The sequence below is a fragment of the Ambystoma mexicanum genome, chromosome 7p (assembly GCF_040938575.1).
Source record: "Ambystoma mexicanum isolate Mex_15411 chromosome 7p, UKY_AmexF1_1, whole genome shotgun sequence".
Lineage (NCBI taxonomy): Eukaryota > Metazoa > Chordata > Amphibia > Caudata > Ambystomatidae > Ambystoma > Ambystoma mexicanum.
In genome coordinates, this window is record NC_090939.1 from 627,991,888 (window position 1) to 628,019,036 (window position 27,149).

At 46.8% G+C, this 27,149-nt stretch overlaps 1 protein-coding gene across 4 annotated transcripts in view; it reads left to right on the forward strand.

Annotated features, from left to right (window-relative positions):
* CRACDL (CRACD like) overlaps positions 1–26,306 on the forward strand; it is a 1,245,069-nt gene extending 1,218,763 nt beyond the window's left edge. For all 4 annotated transcript variants that reach the window (XM_069636650.1, XM_069636646.1, XM_069636647.1 and 1 more), the window contains one exon: positions 25,942–26,306. In XM_069636650.1, the coding sequence (XP_069492751.1) occupies positions 25,942–26,087 (146 nt within the window). In that variant the 3' untranslated portion in view covers positions 26,088–26,306. The remainder of the gene's footprint in view (positions 1–25,941) is intronic.
* The last annotated feature ends 843 nt before the right edge of the window (positions 26,307–27,149 follow it).

Genomic DNA, 27,149 nt, shown 5'->3' on the forward strand with positions numbered 1-27,149 from the left:
TGCCATGGCGATTGTGGCCTTCCCCTTCACAAGCGTAACGCTATCGCGTTCCTCAGGTGAGGAGTCAAGCGAAGGCGAGACCGCGCTCACCCGTTATAATCTCTTACGGGTTGCCGCAATCGTTGCTTCTGATTTTGTATCAAGGCTATTTTTGTTCGTATCTTTGCTCTTGCTCTTAACCCCCTCTTGCCCTCCTTGTCTAATTGCTCTCCCCCTGTAACTCAACTCCAGACTGTTCCTCTGACCTATTGCATTGCGGATTTGTCTTCCCTTCTTTTGCTCGCACGTTGCTGACTCCGGACAGCCCATCAAACTGCTTCTTCTGTACGGATATTACCTATTTGCTCGCACGCTGCTTGACTGCGGACCGTCCAACGACCTGCTTCCTCTTTCCGGATATTACCTACATTGCTCACACGCTGCTGACCCCGGACCATCCAGCGACCTGCCTTCTCTTCTCGTACATCATCTGCATCAGTCACACATCATCGATTGGGGAACGGCTTCCAATCCGCTACGGCTGATTGGGTGGCCGTGCTTCCTTTGCCTCTACTACTGCCTAGAGCGTACCTACACCATCCCATTTCTAACGCGCCTAGACTAGGGACTGTGATCATCGGCGCATAAGCTACGAGGTGTCCTCGATTCGTCAGGATAGTACCCTGGACTAGAGACTACTTCTGCATAGGTGTCCTCTTGCCGGCGAGGTGTTAGGGTTAGGTTGGATGGTGTACGAGTTCTTCAGTAGTGTTTTCACCATAGACCACAGTGGTAAGTGTGCTACACTTAATCTCCTCATTTCTTCTTGCACCCTGGCTATTTCATGTTCTCGCTTGGTTCTGGTATTCATGTTCATGTCATTGTTCTTGGGAGACTTACTTGTTTGAACTCAGGTCTTTTCCATTTAGGCAGTCATCGGTATTGGAGTCTCCAACCCGAGAGTGATAACGGTGTCTGAACTTGCCAACTACGGATGCAGTGATCTCCATCTTTGGTCTAATTGATCTCTTTGTAGTTTGATTAGAAATACAAAGGGGTACATTGGTAGGAAGAACTCTACAGCGACGCTTCCAGTTCTTCTACCGGGTTATCCTCAGGACCTGCAGCCTGGCGGATAAGAAGCATTTGGGTGGCCCCAGGCAGAAGGTTCAACCAGGAGAGTCGAAGAGACGCCACATTAAAGACCAAACAAGAGACTTAAGCAAAGCAAGGCACCTGGTTGGGCGACCTGTAATGGGTGGACTGTGCAGTCTGTAACTTGCGACGACCATGGGGGGCCTAAATGTAATCAATTGAGATACTGAAGTTGAAAGTCAGAAAGACTTGTTTTTCATAGGGAAGGGAATCCTGCAATCAACAAATGAAGAGTGATATTTTCTGATGAAACTGTTGTGAACTTTACCTTTGTGTTTGGAAATTAACTTTGAACATTGATACATTGAATGATAACCAGGAGGGTCTAAGCTTGAGACCATGGGGGCCTGAGAGACCCTCTGAAGAAGTGAATCCAGATAAGGAAAGGTACTGCGAGTTTTGCCAAGTGAATCCTGACAACTTGTGAAACTTTCTTACCCTAAGTGTCTTGAACTTGGGGAAGGGAGCCGTGAAAGAGCTCCATATTGACATTGACATTGCTTTGAACACTATTAAGTTGGAAAAATCCCACACACCCTATTACTTTGTAGAAGCATAGGTTTTGACACAGGACAGTAGTTTACTTTTGACGGACAGACTTAGATTTCCCTTAGTTTGCTTTTCATTAGGGAGCATTACGACCTTAGAGTTAGGACAAGATAGGTATTTTTCCATAGTGGCCTTCAACAATAAAGGTTTTCCAAGTCTATCTATTTGTCTGTGTCATCTCTTGATACCATGCCACTTAGATTAGGCGAAATTGACCAGGAGGGTGCTTACAAGCTAAGTGGGGACGCACCGTTTCGGATACCTCAACTTGTGTGCACAGCGTGCTTGACCCTCGCCCAATCATGGAAGTCTTCAGATGTACTCATCATTAACCTTTGGCGGGCCAGAATATGGGAAACTTGGGCAGCAGAAAAGATCACTTCCATCCTAAAGAATTCCCTCCTGTAATCTTCAAGAACTTGGCTTCTGTGGGGGGGGTGTATAGTCGAGACACATTAGATGCGCCTCCCAAGCTCACCACTCTGCATCATCTTTCACCATTTTAACCTGTCAGGTGATTTAATTAGATGGACAGGGGACTTTCTTTGAGGAAGGGGGTTGGGATCCCTGGGCGCCTTGTGGGGAGAGGGTCAGGAGTAAGCTTTTCTTCTACCTCCTTTATGTACTGACCTCAATGCTTACTCTGTGCTCCCTCCGATTTGAAACCATATTGTAATAGGTTTAGTTGTGCCTGTTCACAGGAAGCTTGTGCTCACACTTCCATAGCCTTTCCGGAATGTACCATTTTGCTTCCCCGTTTTTCGTTGAACTTGTTGTCCTCCGCTCCAAGCTTTATTTGAGACATTTATTTCTCTTTACTGCACCATGTCTATATTTTAAAACCCCAAACTATTAATAAAGTTGAGTAAAAAACATGATTTGAATATGCTCTTGTGTTCAAAGTAGATTAGGATAGCTCCCACAGTGTCTAAAAGGAGAGCAATACTCCACGTTGCTTAGTTTGTTTTAGCAGGCGTAACACAATGCTTTCTCAGACAAATCCTAGGATCACTATTGAAGACAAATCCATTCAATACAGTATAGGAAACAACATTATGGCACTTGAATTAAAATAACATAGCTAAAATGCTGTTATAACAAGAAGATTGATCGGATTGAGGTGAACTATAAAAGTGTTACAACATTTTTCAGGTACTCATTTCTAGAATATAAATGCTCTAGCCGGTCCTAGCGTTGATGGCTTCTTCTTCATGACAGGGTTGTGTGGGTGGTTGGGGAACCAAGCAGTAGTGTACATTCACCTGCTACTGATGGTTCTTTGTGGTTGTCCTCTTCCAAAGAAATGAAGATGTCCTACGATCTGCTCACAATGCAAATTGTCATATTCTGGAAGGCATTTTTATTTACCCATTGGTCATGTTTGTCATAGGTTTTTTGGCAGTTTTGTTTAAGCAGTTTTTACTTTGTGTTGTCAGAACAGGGTTTTATGGCTAAGTTCTTCACACAACCAGAGTTCCATCAAAAACTAATCTTGATTCTTGTTGCCCCACAGAAACATAAATGAATCTCAAGGGTCAGTCTGAGATAGGATTACAAATTCCAAAAATACATACCTAGGTTGCCTGGCATGATGAGTGAAAGTGGAAAAACAAAGTCACTTCCAGAATATCACTGAGTAACTTTGCCTGCAATTTGGTTCATGAACTACTCATTTTCCAAGGTCCTTTTTTCTGAACCTAAACAAGTGGCATCTTGCAAGATGCTCAATACATCTAGCATACTGTCATCTGAGCATCCAGTGTGAATCACTCTGCACTCTCCCCAGGATTGAGTCAATGTGGTGATTGCGGATGCCCAGAAGCAGCAGAGCTACGTGGACAAGTGAACCTTATTTTATTTACTATGTATTTATGTATACCGCGTCGGGAACCTGCAGGCATCAGGGCGCCAACATAAACACGAAGGGACATGTGAGAGGGTGGGACATGCATGAAGGTTTCAGACCCTTTGACTGCTAACTTCCTGGTTCAAAGTTTCAAGTTCATTTGAAAAGCAAGGTTTTCGATTGAGTATGGAAAATGTTAAAAAACAATTCCAGTCGGAGCGAGGTTTGGAGTAAATTCTACACTTGTGCATCCCTTTTGGGGAAAGCTATACCAAGTGCAGCGGCCTTTTTAAATCCGAAGGACCTAATTGTTCCTGTGTTAACCGACCTAAGAGCTCAGTTAGGGTTGTAGAGAAAAGTGTGGTACTTCAGGTACCCCGGGGCCCTTCCGTACAAGCACTTATGCACCAGGGTGGCTGTTTTGAAGTGAATGCGGGCAGGTAAGGGAAGCCAGTGTAGGCATTCTCTCCCAGAAAAAATATGTTCCTGTCTAGGGATTCTCTTGAGGTTTCGAACTGCATTGTTTTGGAGCGTCTGCAGGTGGTGTACGCATTTCTTCCTGGCCCGATAAAGAGGGAGTTACAGTAGTCGAGTCGTGATAGTATAATGTCTCGACCAATAGAGACACAATTCACTTTAGAGATGTAGGGTTTGATGTTCTTAAGAAGTTTCAGGTTATAGTTTTTTGAGATGTAGTTGACCTGTGTCTCGGTGCTGATGGAGGCGTTAAAGCACACCCCCAGAGCCTTAATTTTTTCAGCTACTGCTATGGAACAGTCTTTGATGCAGAAGTGTCCGTATTCATTCCCCAGCTTTGTGAAAGACAATGGGCCTTATTACGAGTCCAGCGGTAACCCTGCCGGTGCTTCCGGCTGGTTGCTGCCAGACTCGCAACACATTCCCGGCGCCTGACTTCCCGTTGCAACTGGGACATTGCAAATCCCGGTGGATCGGGAGGTCAGGCTCTGGTAAATGTTAATCCCCATTCCCGTGGAGCATCATATTTCACACCTGCTGTGCGCAACAGCCCCCGCCCCGCAGGCTTGTAGTGTTGCAGTCTGGAATGGGTGCCGGTACGTTGCTATTTCATTTGCACCCTTAATTCTGGACTGCCACACTCGTAATGAAGCCCAATATTTCTCTAAGTTTAATTTGTGATCTGAAATGTTTTTCGATCCATTTCTGTGTTGGCATAGTCCAACCTGAAGCAGACTGCTGTAGTTATTCCCCTACTTGCCTTCTGGTCTCGTACAGCAAACCCTGCAGCCAATAATTTTAGATTCTTTGTAGCTGGCGTATTTTACACGGAGGATCACCACAGACATTGTGAAGTGCGATGTTCAAAGGGCCGAAAAAGGGATGATTCTTCCACATACATGCTGAAGATGATTCTTGATGTTAAGCCGCAATCTGTCAAAGGGAAGACCAGATCTTTCCTTGTGAGTTGTTATGAGTGTAATGAGGATGAGTTGTCTTCATCAGATCATCAGCACTTGAAAGAAGAAGATGGAGGTAGAATATAGCCTTCTTTGTTAAAAAATGAGAATTTGTATTTTCATTTGTATTGGTAACTTAAAAAAAGAGGAAAGCTTCAACAAAAGGATCTGTACATGAGGCCATGTGGGCTGCTAGAGCATTCTTATGTTTGGGTGATTCACAATAGAATACAAGATGCATTGAAGGATACAGTAGAAATATGATTAGTGGAAATGTGTGAGACATAAAGAGGGGACAGTACAGACCTACAATGAGTACAAATGGGTATATGCAAAGATTGCCATTTACAGAATAAAGCCACAAATATAGAGTTAGTATGACAGAGTAGAGGTTCACGGGGGCATTGAAGAGTGGAGAGTGATGCTACAAGACCATGCTGGTGCTTTCTAAAGGGAAGGTAGTTTCATTTTTGGGGTAATCTTGAGTCCTAAAATAGCGGGGAGGGATTTAATATCAGGAAAAAACGTTCCAATGACATGGAGCAAGAAGGGTGATGGAGCAAAGCAGGAAGTATCACAAGGAGGACAGGCAACACATAGGTCAAGGATAGCCTTCAATCACAGATCTCAAGTAGAGGTGTAACAGGAGATGTGGTTAGCCAAAGCCAAGTCAGCCCATGTATTGATTTGAAGGAAGGAAGAAGGAATTAAAGAAGTGATATTGCACAGTGACAGCTATCTCACATGAAAGTGGTGCACTGATGGTAGGTGAGGATCGATTAAGTTTAAAGAGGTGTCAGTTGAAACATTCAGTATGTTGTCAAGATGAATAGAGAGGAAGTCGCATGAGGAGGCTAGAGCAATACATTAGGCTGCTGAGAACAAGGATGTTCAAGAGGTCAAGTCTGGTAGTGGTTGCTGTGGAGGTAAGGAAATGTTGCAGTTTGTGATTGCTGTCAAAAAAACCACCCAGATTTTGAGCCGTTGTAGAGAGGATGAGACGTTTCGAGGTAAAGGAAAAAGGACGGTGCGCGTGGCACATCAGGCAGTTGTGGTGTGAAAGGGGAGGAAGAGAAGATGTTTCATTTGCGATTGGCGAAGAGATTATATGAGACGTGTACAGAATGAAGAGATGGGCACCAAGGACAGACCCTTCAGTGTGCCCCTCCTGGAAAGGAGGCAGGCTGCTGCAGGGAATGTACCAGCATTATAGGAAATTGAGAAAGAGTGACCAGCTAAGTAAGAGGCTATCCAGGCATTAGCAGTGACCTTGAAACAAAGGACACAGTGAGTCATGAGGAGTAGTTGATGGTGTCAAAAGCAGCAGAGAGATCATGTAGGATGATGATAAAGGATAAGTGGGAGTGAAGACCAGTTGTAGGTAAGCTGTAGACAAGTATATGCACTGTTTCCATAGAGTGCTGTTTAAGTAACCCAGACTAAAGGGGTTTGCTGACTCCATGCATTTCCAGGTTGGTGATGAAAAATGTACACACCATGTGCTCTCAGATTTTGGAATAGTGGGATTGAAAGGAGATAAGGCTATAACTGGCAAGATTGTTGTGGACTCTTGAAGGTGGGTAATACGGTAGCCATTGTAGAGAGGCTGAGAATATAGTAGCATGCATGATGAGGTGAAGAGGGACAAAGGTTGGTTCAACTAAGGGTTCCAGTTTCTTGATGGTCTAGAGTGTGAAAGGTTTAACAGGAGCACAGGATGGGTGCTAGTTCAGTTGAATCGTAGGTCAAAAGTCAGAGAAGGAGGGTGTAAGAGGAGGGATGTGCAAGAGTTCATTGGCTTTAGTACAGGTAGCAAACAGAGCTACCAGTAGAGATATGAATGTGTCCAGCTAGCTTGCAGGGTTGCTAGTGGAGAAGAGAAAAGATGATTTTGCGTCCAGAGCCTAGAAGTAGGTTAATTTCTTTCCTCACCTTCTGGGCGGCTGGGGAGATCCAGGGTTAAGGAAGTGGGTAGAGGGAGCAAAAGAGCAAGCATATAGTAGTGCTAACTGGATCAGAAAGTGCTGGCTTAAAATCTGAGAAGCCTTTTAAATTCAGCAAGAGGTGGAGCACGTACCTGAAGAGAGACCCTCACTTGATTCAGTTAGGGACCATGGAGTCGGATTAGAATGTACATTTCGCAATAGAAGAAGCGGGAATTAGAATGGAGATGGTGGTATACAGTAACATGTGTTAAGAAGGGCCATTTAAGAGTGGCAAGAACCTCACGGAGGAGAAGATAAAGATGAGGTCCTGTGAGTTCCAACTAATGTAGGTTGACTGGGTGTTTTGGGTAACCGAAAAGTGCTCAGAGGGAGTAATCAAGATGAAGACTCTGGCCTTGGGTCATGTTCTGGGGTTGAAGTCCGCCATGAGTATCACTGGGACGTCAGACGGCACAGGTTCCAGTTGGAAGTTTAGTTCATGATAAGACATTATGGTTCCAGGAGGGCAGTAGAAGAGAATTATAGAAAGAGAGGGGGTAGAGTAAAGAGATGAGTACTAATGTGTCCAAAGGAAGGTGGGATGATGCAGGGGCCTAAGAGAAGTGGATGGGGTGCCTTTATGATTTAGGAGACCCATCCCAACCACCTTTCTTGGATACGCAAGGGGAGCAGAAGATGGTGGTAGAAATCAGTGTGTAAGGATGCTAGTCAGCTGTGTCTTTGGGGGTGATCCATGTTTCAGTGATGGCTCTCTCTGCAAGATGGAGAGGTGAGAGTCCAAATTGTTGGTTAGAGAAGAACCATTGTTACAGAGTGGGTATTTGAGAGCCCTAGATTGTGTTAATTTGGTGGTTTGGGGCACATAACAGGTTAATATAAGAATGACCAGAGCGACTCAAGGGAGTTTGGGAAAGAGTAGAGGATAGGATGGGGTTTTATAGTAGGGAGGATGGAAGGGTATACAGGTGGGTGCCTTGAGTCCCCCGATTTAAGGGTACGGATGGTGTGACTAGGATGAAGAATGATTTGTTTGGGTGGTGGCCAGTTGTGAGTGGGTGGGTCAAGTGCACGTTGGGCTACTAGTAACCAAAATACAGCTATACAGGCCACTATCCACTAACTACCACAAAACTGTTACACAGGCCATGTGAAGACTAAGATATAGTTACAGAAGTTACCAGTAATAATCAGGATATAGATACACAAGACAGTAATGATGTAAATCGAGGCGATTAACAACTCAAATGTTACATATGCCACTAGAGACGAAGATACAGTTACACAGGCTTTTACTGAGCAAGATGAAATTAATAAATGGGTCGACTTGGGTAGACTTAGACACAATTGAGCTGGGCAAGTCTCTGGGATTGTTACTGTGGTGGTAGTGCTCAAAACACTTGTAAGGCAGTGGTGCCGGCCCTCTTGTATAAGGGCAAGGCAAACAGGTGTTACCCTTTGCCACCTGCCCTTGCCCCTGGTCACCTGATGGGCTAGAAACCCCCTGATCGTAGGGATAATGGTGCACAGTTATATGGGGGATCCCCTACAATCTGCTGCACTTCCTTACACCCAGGATCTCCTAGGGCGTTCTTTGTGAAGCTTCTTCTCATGGGCTGCTGGTGGTGCATACAGCTCTCCTAATGTTTCCTCATACTCAATTAAGATGGTCAGATTAGTTCCCAAAACAAACTGCCCATTCATAAATTGGAAATGTACGCCACTGTAGACAAGGAGACTAAACGTTGGCAGGAGTATCTCCTTAAGATGGGCCAACTGATACAAAAAACAACACCCTCTTTATCTCTTTACCTCCAAATTCCAACCTTGACCTTCCTCTACAATTTTCAGTTGGGAACATCAGGCCCAGATGCCAGTGCCCATGAGGCTAAAGCAGCCATTGCACAGCAAAGGTAAAAAAGGACAGGAATGATTATACAGATGAAATACATATCTCATTTAAGTGTTAACCTTATCATAACTATATAAATTGCCAGAAAAACCATGAAAAACATTGCTGCAGTTACCTGCTCCACATTCAAAGTGTGAAATAAAAAAGTGCAGGTTAAAACTGTAAATGTTTTGGGGATGGCTGCAGCATTCTTAGGGATGGTCAATGATGCATCTCCAACCTCATCTGAAAGTCTACTTGTGTGCCCATCTAAATGCCATCTTGGTTTATTGAGATTCGAAGTGATGGATAACAGTGCCAGTTGGCAACCCTTTAGATGTTGAACAGAAAGCATGGGCCCACAAGAAATCGGGCACAAAAAAGCACACACGGTCACAATAATAACACCACCAATTGCTGTGGGATTAAATAAGGTTGCAACCTTATTTGTTTGACGATCAAGCAATTGGTTCATTGGATCAGCTTCCTACAACTACCAAGACGGCAGCATCATCTGTGAAGCCTCTCATCTATATTTTGGAGCACCCACTTCTATATGGTCATCTGAAGTAGTGACAGCCCTTAGGCTCTTAGTGGCGATGCTTTCTAGAACTATGCTACCTGGACAAAGGTACCACAATCCCCTTCTAACCAGTTGGTCGGCATTGCAGTTGCCTTACTGTGAAGCATTCATTAATAAGATATTAAATATTGAGGATGTCATCCTATTACCTCGGGTTACCTTACAAGCTCTACCTATAGAATTGCCCCTGACCATTTGCGACATTCAGAATGACTTTCTCTGAAGATAAACACAACTTGAATGTTTAGTAAAGAGTTTGGGGTGTAAATTGGAAAATAAACAAATCCTTCGAGTTCTGCAGCTATAATTTACCTTCAACCTAAAATAATTACCAGATATACCTCCTATGTGGTTATAATAGCTTGCTCTTTTGGGCAGGAGACTATTGAATTGTCCAATTTCTTTTGCTGTTTAGCTGGAAAAAAGATGCAGATGGTGGTGGAAAAAATAAATAGAATGTAATCATAATATCTTTTTGCTTCTCTGAAACATACAAAAAGGAACACGTTTACCCCGTAGACGTAGATGGGCCGCTGCCGGTGCCAAGGACTTTGTGAACACTCTGGGAGCCGACTTCAATCCGAAAGGTAGGGCCTTGAACTGGTAGTGCTGGCCCTGCACTAGAAAACGCAGAAACCTTTGATGTGACTTGTAAATGGGGATGTGGAAATAAGCGTCCTCCAGGTCTAGCGAAGTCAAGAAGTCTGCTTCCCTCCAGTTGGCCGAGCATGTGCTGCAACGTGACCATCCTGAACCTTTGGGACTTTAAGTATTGTTTGAGACATCGCAGTTTTAGGATGGTTGTCCAGCCCCCTGTCTTATTTCTGACCAGAAAGTATCTGGATTAGACTCCGGAGCCCCGGAGCCGTTGGGGAACTAGCTCTATCGCCACTTTCCGCAGCATTGCCTGTACCTCTTCCAGGAGCGGAGGAATATGCTGCTCCTTACGGGCAACCGGAGAGATTCGTGGACACCTGCATTGAAATTCCAAGGTGTGTCCCTTGGCAAGAGCGTCCAGCACCCATCTGTCGGTGGTGATCTTCTTCCACTCGTCCTGGGCTAGGGGCAAGCGTACCTTCTGTGCTGCAGGGGCTACCTTCACAGGGTCAGCACCCTTAGCCGTCGTTGGAGCAGCTGCCACTAACTCATGCATCGACAAAGTCTTATCCTGTGCTGATTGGGCCTGCTTTCGCAGTTCAGCCTTCTGCTCCTCTGTCCACGGCCTCTCAGATTTCTCTCGCAGTTTAGCCTGGGTAGATGATTTCCTTTTTGGGAAGGAGCTTGATTGCTGGCTGGCAATGGAGGCGGATGGTGACGTCAATGGCACCCTATTCACCTTGGGACCTGCTTCCGCTGCGACCCTGATGGACTCAGACTTGCGGTTCTTGTCCTTGTCTTCGGCCCCCACGCATGAGAGGCCATCAAAGGACTTAGAAGACCGCTCCTTGGACCGGCCGTTCGTGGGTGAGGCATGACCCTGCTCGGGGCACAGGCAGAGGCCTTAGCATTAAGCCACGCCGTCAGTCTACTGTGCCTGTCCTTCATCGTCTTTTTGGAGAACCCCAGGCATATTCTGCACTCCACCTCCTTATGGTCCGGATGCTGGCAGTTAACGCATTGTAGGTGCTTGTCTTCCACAAGCACGTTCTGTAGACTGCACTTGGTGCAGGGCTTAAAGAGGGACCTCCCCCTCCTTCTTCTCCTCCATCATGGTCAGAGGGCGCAAGGTAGGCCTGATGGCCTTCTGGAAACTTCGTCAATCTTCGTCCTTCAGGGGCACTAAAATTCACTGACAACGGATCCCCGCTGTCGGCAGATGGAGAAAAAAGCACACAGGCTCTTTTGGAGCAAAAATAGAATGGTTTGCCGTCGAAAAAATTTAGAAGTAGCTTGCAGAGCAAACTCGAGGGCTCCCAACTCTGAAGCGTGCAGTAAAAATCTAAGATGGCTGCCAGAGGAGGGGCATAGGTAGAGGGCTGTCATTGGATGGGGGAAGTATGACCCAGAGGACAGTGATTGTTTTTTTTTTTTACTTTAATTTTTGACTTGCATAATGCGGATAAACATATTTCAGTACAAATAGCAAAGAGAGCATGAGGCGAGTGGACGGGTATCTGATACAACAATACAAAATGTAGTGTTAACATATCTTAGCTCGGTTTGGGTACATCCGGGTCACGGAGGTAGGTGCGAAAGGCCGACTAGCTATCACAGGGTTCTGGATGCGGATGGTAAGGTGGAGATATATAGATCTTCGCATTGTTGTGCCCATGTCAATGTCACCAGCCAATCTTTTGCAGTAGGGGGGTTTTTGTCCTCCCACTTCAGAAGGATGGCTCTCTTAGCAATCATGCACGTGATGGACACAAAGGCACGGTGGGTCTTGCCATGTATCTGTGGCCAGATGCCAAAGAGTATTCCCATGGGGTCGCACTCCAAAGAGACATTCAGTACCTTTGAAATTACATTTATGGCTTGATCCCAGTAGTTGCTTATCCGCAGGCATGACCAGAAGATGTGCAAATGGTCTGCCGGGGAGTAACGACATCGTGGGCAGCCCTGGGGTTGTGAGTGGGACATCTTGGATAACCTAGCCGGGGTGTAATAAAGCCTGTTGAGGAGTTTGAACTGTATGGATTTAAATTGATAGTTTATTGAAGCTATCTGGGTGTGTCTACACATAAGGGACCATTGGGCACCTGATAGCTCGGAGCATAGTTCCCGGGACCATCCCTCGCGAGCGCGAGGGGATGGAGGAGAGGCAGAGACTATTAGGCATTTATATAGTGTGGAGAGGATGTGCCTGCAGTCTCCTGAGTTTGCAATATAGGCCAGGGGGGTGGTCTCCAGGGGCTCATAGTGGTAGGAGGGCCATCTAGCCGACACTGCTGCACGTAACCTGTGATATTGAAGATGGTCCACCCCAGTGGTTCCATGGCCTTGCCTCCACGTGAAGGGGATAATGAACCTACCCTCAGGGAAGATATCTGCTATTGCCCTATAGCCCAGCCGTTCCCATCTAGTCTGAATCGTATAATCCCTAGTAGGTGACAGTTCTGGGAATTTCCACAAGGGGAGCCAGGGGTAATAGGGCCTATTGGTGTCTGTATCGGTAAATAGTAGGCGCCATGCACGCAATGTAGAGGCAACCGGATCGATAGGGCAATCATCCCTATAGCGTTGGTCAAGTATAAGTGTTTTTAAGTCTGAATTTGTAGCGGCTAGGGCCTCTAGTTTCACATGTGAGGGGGGAGCAATGTCATTGGGTACCAAAACATGGCGAATTGGGCTTGGGCGGCTATCCAATCCAGTTCCCCGTTAGGGGCAGAAAAGTCGCCCTTATCGTAAGGATGCGTCATATCGAGCCATTTCATGCAGACCTCTCCAGAGTGCCACAGGAACTGTGCAAGGAGGTAGTGTATTTTGGAAAAGTATGATTTGCCCGGCCAGATTGGGACATTGCTAAAAGCGTAAAGCACCTTGGGGAGTATTATCATTTTAATTAGTGACACTTTGGCGGCAGGGGAGAGCAGGAGAGTTTTCCATGACTGGATTTTGGTGTCTGTGTACAGACTGAGCGAGGTGTAGTTTTCTCTCGTTATGTATAAATGAGAGCGGGATACCATCAGCCCTAAGTATTTAATGCGATCCGGGGACCAGCATAAAGAGGTTGTGCCACGACAATCCGAGGTCCGATCTGTGAGGGGAAATATTTCAGATTTTGAGAAGTTGATTGTGAAGCCTGAGAGGGCGCCTATTTGTGTTATGTCCTCCAGTATTGGTGAAAGGTTAATAGAAGGGTCTTTAATGTATAGAATCATGTCATCCGCATATAGAGAGATGATCTTGGGGCGGCTGCTTAGATGGATCCTGCGATGTCTGTGTTGTAACCCGACAAATTCTGCCATATGCTCGATAGCCAGAGCCTAGAGAATGGGGGAGAATGGTCAACCCTGCCGGGGGCCCCTTTCGAGTTGGAATGTGGAGGATGTGCATGCATTAACGAGAACCTTAGCGAGTGTGGTTGTGTACAAAAGTTTAATGTAGCATAGCATATTGGGGCCAAATCCCATCCTCTTCAGAGTAGCAAAGAGATAGTCTCAGGAGACCATGTCAAATGTCTTTTGGGCATTCATCGTTATCGCAACTGCCTGAGCCCCAGGGTCAATTCTAGCCATTTTGTTAAACAGCTGCTTGATAGTGAGGGAGGTGGACCTGCCAGGGATAAAGCCAGCCTTGTTGGGATGGACCAGGTCTGGTATCAGCGTGAGTAGTCAGTTAGCCAACACCTTTGCCAGAATTCTGGTGTCACAGTTTATGAGGGAAAGGGGCCTAAATGAACCGCAGTCGTTACTGGGCTTGTCTGGCTTAAGCCTGACTGTAATTAGAGCTTCTCTCAGAGATCCCGGGAGAATACGGAGAGAGAGGGATTCTTCCCAAACCCACAGGAGCACCAGAGAAAGTGTTGCAGCATATTCTAGATAGAATTCAGCCGTCAAGCCATCTGGACCTGGAGCTTTGCCTTTGGGGAGTGCAGAAGTGACTGCTACTATTTCCTCGAGGGAAATTGGCCGTTCTAATTCATTCCTGGTCTGGGTGGAGAGACAGGACAGCGGGAGAGATTGGAGGAAGGTGTGAGTGGCATGTTCATCGGTCAGTTTCGGCGCAGTGTACAGTGTATGGTAAGAGGTGCGGAATACTTCCACCACATCCGCATCGGACCACCGAGTGTTCCCATGGGTATCTAGGATCGAGTCAACATGGTCTTTACCACGTTCGGAGTGGACAGTCCTTACTAGTGTTCTACCAGGTCTGTGGCCTTCTCTGTATTTCCTGGCCGCGGTCGGGCGAGCAAAATAATGGGTTTCTCTTATAGCAAGGCTCTCCAATTTCTCTAGTTCGGAGCACATTTTTGCGAGGAGTGTATGGTTGGAGGTTCCAGAATGTTCTTGTTTGAGGTTTTTGAGTGACCTTTCAGTGTTTTCCAGGTCTCTGAGGACACCCGACTCAAGCGACATTGCCATTCCACTGATGTACACTTTGAAGGCTTGCCATCTAGTGCCATGGGAGGTACCACCTGGGGCATTAGTATCGCAATAGGTGTCCATGTCTAATTTAATGTCAGCCCTGAATGCCACATCCAGCAGTGCCGAGGATTTAAATCTCCAGGAGTTGGTTGACAGGGTTAATTTAAGTTTTAGGGTGCGTGAGATCGGGGACTGGTCGGACAGGGTCCGAGGTCCAATGTCCGTCTCCAGGACCTTCCCCATTAGTGAGCTAGAAATAAGAAAAAGATCTATGCGGGAGGACATGTCATGCAGAGTGGAATAGAAGGTATATTCTCTGGATAGGGGATGAGTTTGAGCGTTTGCATGAGGGAGAGTAGCTGGCGAGCTGCCCTGATCCGGGGTGGGGGGCAGAGTTGGATCTGTCGAGAGCACGGTCGAGAATAAGATTCATATCACCCCCACAGCAGAGGCAGGCCGTAGAAACTGGAAAGAATGTCTTGCAGTTGGTCAAAGAACTCCGGGGAGTCGGTGTTGGGATAATAGGCGTTTATAAGAATGAGTTGTAGGCCTTCCAGGACACCATGAATGATCAGAAATCTCCCTTCTGAATCTACATGTATTTGTTTCATCACAAATTTCAAGGATGTGTGAATAATCACCATGACATCTCTTGATTGAGTAGAAAATGAAGTGTAGTACCTGTTTCCTCCCCAGGTGGTAGCTATATTGCGACATGTGGATTCTTTGGCATGTGTTTCTTGTAGAAACAGAATATTGGCTTTTTGCCTTTGGACGTAGGACATGATCCTTTCGTGATTTAGTCAAGTTCCCTAGACCGTGAATGTTCCAGCTTAGTATCTTCACCTGTTGTGCCATGTTTGTTTCATAGGATCGCAGTCGCCGCCGTGTGCAAGTATGTAGGAGATGAGCTGAGTGTGTGATTCCTGTGTGCCTGCGGGCAAAACCGGCAGGATTTTACTAATTTCAATCCTCTTTACCAGTAATAGTGCGCAACTAGCGCTTTGAGAACAACTTGCGCAACACGTGCACTTAATGGCGTGGGGGCTGAGTTCAGTCCCCTTGTTGCCATCCCCCCCCCCTCACTGCCTCCAGCAGTGTAGTTCCCTCCCTCTTCCCAACCTTCCACCTCCCCACAATGCCAACTGGGCCATGTGGGTGAAAACAACATCTTCACGAGGGCAGCTGCAGGTGGGAGCACTGTTGTCGCGCGGCTGTTATCAACAAAAAGGACTTTGTGTCCTAGTCATGACCAGTGTTTAGGTGGCGTACCTTACAATAGGTTACAATCAACACATATTCTGTACACAGGAAATAGGCTTAGCAATCATGGTGCAGTGGGTAGAGGAGCTCACTCCACCAAGTCAGATGATGTGTCAGGCATTGGGATCTCTGATTCAATAAATTTCACGGTTTCGGAGGGCACAGTAAAAAAGTACACCTTGCCTCGGAATTGAAGTTTGAGGCGGGCCGGGAATAGCATTGCATATTGGATATCTCTCTCCCAGAGCATCTTCTTTACGCCAATTAATTGACAGCACTCTTGTTGAACGGGGATAGAGAAATCCGAGAATAAACTGATAGTTTGGGATCCCAGTCTTAGAGTTTTCTTTTCCCGGGCTAGTCGAAGTAAGGTGTCTCTGTCTCGATAGCTCAAGATTTTAGCAATGATGGGTTTATGGAAGTCTCCTGGTTTCGGTCTAGGTGAAAGAGCGCGGTGTGCCCGCTCCACAGCAAAGAATGGTGAGAGGCCGGTTGGTCCAGTAGGTCTCTAAGATTTTCGACGGCCAGTTCCATGTTGCCAGTCAGAGCATCCTCAGAGACTCCTACTATCCTGACATTATTTCTACGGGAGTGTGATTCAAGGTCATCACACTTGGCCTTGACTTTTTTCATGTCCTTGGACAGGGTGGTTACTGTGTTTTGTAGTATATGGATATTGTCCTCTCTAGTGCCAATCCTGACCACAGCTTTGTTTATCCGGGCCCCTTCATGCGCTAGTTGGCAGCGTATCTAGGCCACGGATGCATTAATGTCATCAAGTTTTTCATGTATGGCCGCAAAGCCTTTGGCAATGGCCTCCATCATTCCCGTAAGGTCTGGTATAGGCGGGGGTTGTGGAGACGAGGTTGCCGGTTCTGATGGGGATTGACGGGGGGGCGGATCGTCCCATGGGGTTGTTTCTGCAAACGTATCCATAGCACCCACCTTTTTGTTCCCTCCTGATCCCTTTGTCATGACTGAGGAGTATGTGCCAGTTCCGTGGTTTGGAGAGGTGTTGAATCCAGTAGACAGGATGCCGTGGGCGGGTGAGTGCTGTACCTAGGGGACAGCCGGTGGTGGGAGTGGGGCCGAGTAAGGATGCGCGGGGGTCCGACACAAAGGGAATCCAAAGAGCTGTATGGTCAGATTGCACCCTGTCCGTGGTGTTTGTCGTACTTTCTTCCCAAGGGTGGAGGTTTGTGTAGCCCCAGGGAACGCTCTCTGCCAAAGGAGCTCAGTTGGAATTCAAAAGGAGCAGGGCACCTGGTGCACTCGCATGTTCAGTGGGCGGTAAGCTCCCAGAGGGGTACAGCGCAGGCGGTGTGGCTATAAGGAGCAAGCGGAGTATGTGTTGGGGCCAAGTGGGTGCACGGCTCAGCAGAGGAGATATGGGCCCCGTCTTGGGAATCCTGCGTTGATATCCACAAGAAGTGTTAAGGCGGTATAGCAGTGGGTGGTGCGGAGGTGGTCAGCGCATCTGATAAACACTGCCATCCTCATCTGGGGACCGACTGCCTCCGCTGGGTGTCCACGGCATGCGCTGTCCCTCCAGGCAGTTGTGGTCTTGGTGGTTCTACCTAAGATGTGGGAGCGCCGGAGCCAGGAGAAAGTATGTCCCAACCGGCACTGACCCCCAGTTCCGGGTCACAAGGTGGTGTCGGAGTAGCCCAGCGCTGTTATATGTAAAGTATGATGGCGCAGTCACATGGGAGGGTACATGCCGTCACGAATGCAGAGCATAGGGGCCAATGTGCCCGCTCAGGGGATGGGGGGAGCAGCAAGGCGTGTAGGGCCAGCATGGATTGTCTATTGCCGCGGCTCAGAGGGGGTCGTGGTGAGTGACCGCAAAGCTGGTGTGTTAATGGAAGGGGCCTCTCACCTGTGGGCAGCCACCATGCTGCGGATTGGTCCAGACTCCTGGGCGGATGGGATTGCAGGATGATTCAGGAGTAGGTGTTATCCTTCCTGCAAGCACTGCCGCACAGGGTCCAACGACCACGGACGGGGGAGTCCCATCATGTCCGTCTCGGGCCCCCTTGCAGGGTGCTGTGCAGTGGGTAGGGGAATGATGTGAGATCGAAGGGTTCCCGGCGGGCGAAGGCTGCGAAGGTCACTGGGCCGCTGCGGGGCCTCCTCTCCTGCTGCGACAAGTAGTCCGCTCACTCAACTATTTCTCGGCGGGGCGAGATCACCGCTCCGCACCCTTTTGGTCGATGCACTCCTGGGGGGCTCCGACATCCACACACTGGGCCTCATCACGAGTTGGGCGTTAACCCCAGCAGTATTACCGCTGGGGCTATTAGCCCTACTGCCAAACCCCCCCGGCGCTTTTAGCGCCGGATCACGGGTTTGGCGGAACGGTAAGTCCCCATTCCCCATTGGGCCCATTCGGGAATTTACAATTCTCCATTGGGCCCAATGGGGAAAGTTTGGTGCTATTACCGCTGGCGGTATTACGTCGGCGGTAATAGCGCCGAAAATCGTCAAAATCGCGTCGGATTTGCCCTCAGCTCAGAGCTGGAGGAAAATCCTCTAAACCCGTGATTTGGCGGACCCTTCAATGCGGCGGTAATATCGTGATGAGGCCCACAGTGTTTTATGCAGCGTGTCGGGTTAGGTCTGCCACCTTGCTGCAAGGTTTCTCGTCGTATTGCGGCATCATAAAGTAAGACACAGACAACAGATTCAATTCTCTAAATAAATGGTTTATTTCTCTTAAATGTCAGGCTGGAGTAAGGCCTTACTTGCCCTATGCTAAAATGGGATTTCCCTACCTAAAGAAAACTAAGTATAGTCTGTGTCAGTAAATTCAACTAAAAAATCTGTCTGTGTCCAAAACCTGTACTTGCTCTCACAACTAAAGATATACAATGTGTAGGCATGTCAGCCACAAAATAAAAACAGTGTTCCAAATAAAGTTCAGGTCTTCTATCAGCTCCTGGCTTATTTCTAGCTTCCCCTTCCCCAAGTTCAAAAACAGTTCTAGAAAGCCCTGGGGGTTCCCTTCCCCAATAGTTCAAAACAGAGTTTAAAGGCCTTGGCATTACCTTCCCCAACAGTTCAACATAGTTCACAAAGTCTTGGGGTTCCTTTGCCCAAGACGTCAGCTTTTCCAGCTTCACTACTACAATCAGTTCAAATTTCCTGGTAAAGTCTTGGATTCCCTTTCCCAAGAAGTCAGCTCTTTCCGGGTTTTCAAAACAAAACAGTTCCACTTCTTAATCATCCAGGCTTTTCAACAGTTCACACATATTACTCTCTTTATCATTCACTTCAGCAACTGTTGTAAAATACAGCTTCTTTATCTTTGCTTTCTTTAGCTCTTTTCAATCAGGGGTCACTTGGTCTAGGTGCAGTTGTCAGACCACACAGTCCACCCATTACAGGTCACAGAACCAATAATCCTTGGCACTTTTTTATGCTTCTGTATTCTTCAGACTTTTTGCCAACACAGGTTTTCTTTCTTTGAACCTGTGTGATTGGTCAACACTCAATTCTGATTCCCCTTGGGTAGTATAGCTCAGTGGCAACGCGCTCTTCTTGGAAGCACGATGATGCAGAGCAACAAAGGTTCGAACCCGGGTCCGTGCTTAGAAACCTCTTTGGTATTAAGTGGGTTATTAAAAAACAATTATAATAATTATAACTTGGCAGTCTCTTGGCTTTGCCACAACAGATATTTCACATAACTCACTCAGGTGGTTGGTTCACCCTTTCCCACCACCTTGCTTTCACATTGTTCATAAATGCTCATCACTTGCTTTAAATTCACTGTATTCATATGCTCATCATATTTTTCCTTTAGTTGGGTATTCAATAATACGTTTTGCACTCTTAAAAGTACTCATAACACTTTGCAGCTTGTTCAGCATTCAAAAACCATCAATTCTGCCTTCAAAATGCCTTTCAGCATTTAAATATGCCCACTCCCAGCCCCTGGAGCACCCCGGTATGAGTGTTCCCTTATTTACACCAACCGGTGTGCGGCCGCTCCTCCGGATGTCTGGCTTCTCCTTCCCAGCTTCCTTTCGCTCGGCTTGTCCTTCTTGATAGCCCCAGCGAGCAGTGCTTGCCGTCCTTGAATCTTGCTGCTCATAGCTCTGCTCTTCTTTTACGGGAGCTTCCAGCTGCCTCTGGTGATTGGGAGACTTCAATACCCCACTGCTCCGGCTGTGGACACAGGGCAAGGGGATTGCAGGTGTCTCGACCTTCTAACAGCCCGCTCGGGCCCCAGTGTCTCCTTCATCCTCCCGCTCTGCATGGTGTCCTTCCCGCCGGATCCTCTCCAGCCCGCTCCACGTCTGCCAGCCATGTCCTTCTCTCCAGGCAGGTTTCTCTCTCCTTCTCCCTGGCGGCCTCCCATTTTATGCACCTGGGGTCTGTTAAATGGTTGCAGGTGCAAGTCCTTTGCTTCAGTTGCCTGACCATAGTTAAGCCTATTGGCGGGACTTGTCTGGCTTTTGCAAGGGTACTCCTCCACACCCGTCTTACTCTTCTCAGTACCAAAGTGGTGTGAATGAATGCAAGTGTGCATAACTCCCAGTTGTCTCCTCCTCGCCCCAGTCTTAAAGTGAAATGGCTGTGGGACATATGGTGTCTAAGAAAGAGGTAAAGACTGACAATAGCCTACAAAAGGCAGGGGGAAGGTTGTTATTTTTTTTTAATAAGGTTCAGGGGATACCATTTCTCACCCAAAGACATCTTCTCCCCACTCCCCAAGGTCCCTCCACCCAGGTGATCCTCCCTCGCATATCCACCCCCAGGGTCAGGATCCAAGAGCAATGGCCTTTCCCTGGCCACCCGAGAGGAAGATCCAGGGGGAGTAGAAGTGAGGATGCCCTCAGGTTCCTTACATACCCTTCCCCAATATGGGTTGGATCTAGATGTTTCACATGGAAACCGGGAAAGAAAGTCGATGTTGCCCTGATCTCGACCCTTTCGATGTTCCACTGTGAAACAATATGGCTGAAGGTCCAAGAACCACTGCATAACTCTTGGATTGGACTCTTGTTTGACTAATCCACACTAAGGGAGAGTAGTGATTAGTCTAAATGTGTGGCCTAATAGGTAGCATTTGAGATGGAGTGCAGCCCACTTAATTGCCAGTGCCTCAAGTTCGATTACTGAGTAGTTTTTCTCTCTGGGAAATAGCTTCCTACTCATGTATAAAATAGGGTGGTCTAGTCCAGCATGATTTTGAGAGAGAACGGCTCCTAGTCCAATTTTGGAAGCATCTGTCTGTAAGATAAACTCAGAGAAATCTGCTCCTTTCAAAATGAGGCTCTGGCACAGGGCTTGTTTTAGAGTGGTGTAACAAATCTCATCCTCCTCATCTCACCTGATCTTTTGGAGGCACAGCATTTTTCACTTTGTCTGTGAGTCGTGAGGGTGTGCTTGAAAGGTTTGGGATAAATTGGAAGTAGAGGCTGATAAGCCCCAAAAAGGCTCTAAGATCGTTTTTGTTTTCAGTGTAGGGGTATTAAGAACAGCAGAAACCTTTTCCTGCTGGGGTTGGACAGTATCATTAGCTATGAAAAACCCTAGGTATTTCACTGCAGATTAAGCCAGTTTGCATTTTCTGGGGTTAGCGGTTATTCTGAAATGTTGCCTGAGCCCCAGGTAGACCAAATGGTAATACTTTAAATTGAAGCAGACTTATAGCAGTAGCAAAGGCAGTTTTCTCTTTCCCAGGTCCATATAGCCAATAGCCTTTTGTGAGGTCTATAGTAGACAGATAGACAGCATTACCCAGCTGATCAATAAGATCATCAATATGTGCCATTGGATAAGCGTCAAAGGCAGACATGGCATTTAAATTTCTAAAGTCAATACAAAACCTCCAACTCCCATTGGGCTTTGGCACCAACATGATAGGGGAGGACTAGGGGCTAGTAGATGGTTCAATAATATTAGTCAAGTCTGCTTAACTTCTTGGATGGTGGTTTCTTTTCGGGACTCAGGTAATCAGTATGGTTTTAAATGTACCACTTGCAGGGTACTCCCCCAGAGCCATCTTCCTCATCTCAGTACCAAAGTGGTGTGAATGAATGGAAGTCTGCATACCTCCCAGTTGTCTCCTCCTCGTCCCAGTCTTAAAGTGAAATGGCTGTGGGACATTTTGTGTGTAAGAAAGAGGTAAAGGCTGACAATAGCCTGGGAAGGTAGGGTTCATTTTGACAAGGGAAAAGAGGATACCATGTCTCACCCAAAGACATCCTCTCCCCAAGGTCCCTCACCCAGGTGATCCTCCCTCGCATATCCACCCCCAAGGTCGGGATCCAAGAGCGTTGGCCTTTCCCTGGCCACCTGAGAGCAAGATCCAGGGGGAGTAGAAGTGAAGATGCCCTCAGGTTCCTCACAGTGCTAAATTTCTCTGCTGGCCATTTTGCTTCAAATCTGTTACACGACTGCTCCCCTGTATGGCCCAGGAACCCTATGCTGCCCCAGGAGTCTGAGAACAACTCCAATTTTGCTCTTTCTCTTCCCCCTAACAAATGTAAGCCTTGATTAAGTGAAGGTGAAGTTTGTCTCAAAATCTCAAATGCGCTTGAATTCTCTACATGGCTGAAATCTCATTTAATTGTCAAGCCCAAGGTAGTTCTAGAAAGTCTGAAGGCACAGGGCCATTGCAGTGTAGTATCCTTGTTGGCAAAGTTGAACTGCCTTCTCCAGCCATTCAGCTGAGTCTGCTTTAACTCACTGCAGAGTACGCAGCATCTTGGCCATGCCAAGATGGTTCGGCCAGGTCAGGATGGAGGCAGGATTCATGTTTGACTTTAAAACTCCTGATTGCCAGAGAGTGATGGCAGGGCCACCTCACCTCACCAACAGAGGCACCACAAGTATGCTAGCTACTAACAAAACAAAAAATAATGGTTATTGCAAGAAAATGGCTGAGCTGACCCTGAAAAGTGGAAGGTGTGAATATAGGGGATGAACTATCTCTAAGCACTTCTGTATTGCGTGCATGCAGTGACTGATGTTATGTTTGTTTTTTGTAGAGCGCACGCTTGCCGAAGCATCTTGGCACTAAAACGAACACTGGAGGCATGAAGAGACTAGATAGACAAGCTAGATCAGGGTCAAAACAAGTATGTTTTCAGCAACTGGCGAAAGGCCAGAAGATTGTTGGTCACTCTCAGCTGAGCCGGCAGGGAGTTCCACAGCTTAGCGGCTGCCACCGATAAGGAGCGGCCCCCCACCCGCTCAAACTGGTAGCGGGGAACAACAAGAAGACAACAGCCCTTCGACTGCAGCTCACGAGCGGGCACATAAGATTGAAATTTATCCTGGACATATTCAGCACCTAAGCCATAAAGCACACAGTGCACAATCACCAACGATTTAAAACAAACGCGCTGAAGAATCGGGAGCCAATGTAAGGATCGAAGAATGGAGGACACATGGGCACCATATGGGGAGCCAGTACATATGCGTGCAGCATAGTTTTGGAGGAGCTGCAGGCAATGAAAGAGATAGAGAGCTGAGCCAAGAACAAAGAGTTGCAATAATCCAGCCGACTTAAAACTAAGGAGGCCATAACTAAAGGCCTTAGTCAGACCGGAAGAAATGGTAAGACCTTGCGAAGCACACAAAGTTGAAAGAAACCTGCTTTTCAAATGGCACCAACTTGACTTTCCATAGACAAGAAAGCCGAGAAGATTACTCCCAAATTCTTTACCTACAGAGCTGGGGTGGGACATGCTCCAAGTTCAATGGGCCGGAAGGCCGAAGACCAAGAGGACTGGGAAGCAGAGCCTGCCTCATGTGGGCCATGCGGGGGGTGCACCACCAGGACCTTGGTCTTGTCCCCGTTCAATTTCAGCCAATTACTGCCGATCCACTCACTCACGGCCAACAGGCAGCCACTAAGCTGAGATGCGAGGCCCGGCTGGGTGGAGTCCAGCCGTACGATGATTTGCGTATCATCATGGTAGGAGTAACACGTGAAACCGAAGGAGCGGATGAGCAAGATAAGAGGCTGAATATAGATGTTAAACAGGGCGGGGGACAAGGCTGTGCCCTGGGGAACCCCAAACAATAGCACCGTAGCGGCTGAGATGAAGGAGGCCAGTGTCTAGATACGGTCGGCCAAATAAGAGGCAAACCATGCCAGAACCTGGCCCGATAAGCCGCGGCGGCTAGCCTATTAAGTAATACCTCATGGTTCATTGTAGCGAAAGCCACCAAGGCCAATAAAATAATGGCCCTTGTTCCCCCTCCGTCGGTCAACTGATATATTTTGACAGGATGCACAATGCCCTGGCCAAGGTTTAAAAATATTTGTTACAGCCCACTCAGTCGGCAATCTCAATGAGAGGCGAGAGGATATTTAATTGTTCAAAAATATCCACCCAGACCTCTCGCTACATTTACTGCCTGATCAAAATTGAGGAAATGTCTCAACATTATCCTGTACTTAGTGTAATCATTCATCAATGCCCCTTCAAATACGGAAATGAGGTAAATAATGCAAATCTCTTTTGATGGTTTCTTGAGAACAATCCTTATGGAGAACATTACTAAGCAAGAGGTTGTACCAGAACGACCCCTGACATTCCCCATCGACTAGTGTGTCTGATTTTATCCAGCAGGCTATTCAGATTCAAGTTCCTACCCAAAAGGATTAGGACACAGGCTAGTGTAAAGGACCAGGACATCTTTGAAGAAACCCCCTCTATGCGCACCAGATTAAGCGAAGGGCAAGTACATGCAAATGGCAACCAGCAGGTCTTCAAGAAATTGAGGTTTGGTTGGTGAATCAAGGAACCTGACTTTGAAGGAGAACTCATGGGTGAATGGTAGCTCTTCCAAGTACCCTCCTAGTATCTAGTTGGTCACTGTTACGTCAGGAGGAGGTCTGCACTTCATCCTCTCCTGCATGTACCGTGGGAGGAATCCAACCCCGCTGCTAGCCGCCACCCCACCCATGATGAAAAGGAATTGTTCAGCTCCTGATGGATTTCTTACATGTTTCTCAATGTTGGAGTATCCAGACTTTATTGTTGTTTCCTGCATTTTCAACAAATTCTGCTCTTGGGCTGGCCATGTGCCTTCCCATCTCGTACCCTGGTCCCACCAAGGAGCGCAATTTACAGGCTAGAAGGGTTGATAATTCTTTACAGCCATCCATTGATGAGGACCCTTTCCACAGCCGAGTCCCTCCCCCCCGTATGCCTCTTAAAGCCATTATCATAATGCCACCCATTTCCCTTGTATTTCATTAACCTTTTGTGGATTCACCAGCAATGTAAACAACAGTACCATTAGGTGATTGGCTTTTTGCTAAAGGAAACGGGGCCATTACCTTTTGGGACAGAGTCACAATGTCCTTCTGACAAGGTCCTCACTTTTTCTCTCTAATTTATGCATATTCTCTATTTGCTTCCAGCTTTACTTTCTACTTCAGCGTCATCCGATTACCCTCCCCATTCGAGGATCATCCTACTCCTATGTCACAAAGCATCCTTCTGACTTAATTGATAAATATTGGTTCCAGAGATTCCCTATCCGAAACGTAATCCCCTTCTTAGACACTGCTTTGAGGGCCAGCCACTTTCTTCATCGCTCATGCTTCTGACTGGCATTATCAGCAGTGGTGCTGAAAGTTGATAGAGGCCTCTTCAAGGTTTTGCTTATTTAGGTGGCGCTCCCGCGAGTCCCGCCCTGGTCCCAGCTTGCTTCATTTCCCTAACCAACATTGGGACTTGCACCCTGAAAAGCCTAATAGGACTGCCTATGTCTCTGTTCATGATGAACACAGCGAGGCTACCTGAACATTCCAAAAAATTATTGATATTTATTCTATTTGGTTGTTTTTCTATAGCATTTGTTCCACTGTTCAGCATTTTTGTTTTTTTGGTACCACGGTGGCAGCCTTAGCAAATGGCACAAAGCGGGAACAGTTAGCAAAAGCCTTGTCTATGTGCCTGTGAGCACAAAAATACAGACATCCTTTAACATGGTAATAATCATTTTTTTGGGAATGAGCCATCTGAAGCCACGATAAAAGGATCAACTGTGCTGTTAATTTAGAGGTTATGCACAGCACTACAAAGGTGCATTTCTCCCGACAGGTGAAAAAGATTTCCAGATTTTATAATGAGAGTGCGCTAGCCACACAGTATATACTGTTATTTGCCAATATTGATGTAATCATGTTAGACCTCGTTGTTCTATCACATATGTTAAATATTTTTGCTTGTAAAAAAAAGTAGTAGTACTGGAAAACATATCAGGGTCCATCTAACATATCATTTGTCTCCACAGCAATGCTGCCATCTTTACTGGCAGAGAAGGACGAAAAAGCTCAGACCCTGAGAGCAAATCCGGTTGGATCAGAAAGGCCGTCATGGATGGAACTTGCCAAGAAGAAATCCCAAGCCTGGAACGATATGCCTCAGATTATAAAATAGAAATATTTAACTCACACCAATAGTATTTGCCATTTTAGACTTTCAATGCTGTAAATGAATGACTTTTAACAATTGCTGGTACAAAAAGGAGGGTGCTGAATGGAAGAAAACAGCCTAACAAATTCCCTGATGCCTGAAGGACTGTTTTATAATTCTGAAATGTAGTATCTGTAATTAATCCACCAATAGTAATATAAACTTTTATTTTTCTTCCAATGATCTTGGAGTCTTCCTTGAATTGTTTATGTGAAAAACCTCATCATCACGTAGTCAATATTCAATTTGTTTTGGATTAATTAAACTATGAAATGTGTACAACATGATTCAAACCAGGCTTTCTTTTGAATGTCTTAATATGCCATGTTATGCTCTGCTGTTATGCTCTGCTGTATGTGGTTTCAGGTTTTTTGCCCATCGAGGCCTCTTAATTTCTACTTCCAACACAAAACATGCATACCAACTAAGCCACCGACACATGGCATTTGAACACCCCTCAAAACAGACATCAAACATCAGAGCACTGTACCTCTACACCCAACGGACCTGCCACACCACAATCCCATACATCCTAGAACCGCGGGCACACAAGGCTCCCCTTCAGACACTAATGCCACCATGCTGATGACATAACACCCAGAAACGGACCCCCATGCAGAGCTCAGGATACCTCTGTTCTGCATTCATCAACACAACAGAAAGCTATCTTGCATTTTCTCCTCTCTTCTCACTAACCCTACCACCCCCACTCAGTGTCAAGCAATATGAGTATTGGTGGGAACTAGAGCCCCCTCAAGAGACGTGGCACCATTCCCACTCAGAGTTGAGGAACTTTTGGCCACTCCCTGGACTAGTGGGTCTTTATATGCTAAGATACCAACACTGACTATGGCCTCCTCTTCCAGGAGACCAATAGTCACATGGGCCTGCTTGGATCATCCCTTGCAGGCCGGATCTCCCTTTCTATGCATCTTCTCCCCACTCACAAAACAACTTCCGGTTATTGGTGATGCAGGTGCCTCAGTGGTAGCAGTGACCTCCCTCTTCTTTTCTGTGAGGTTCACC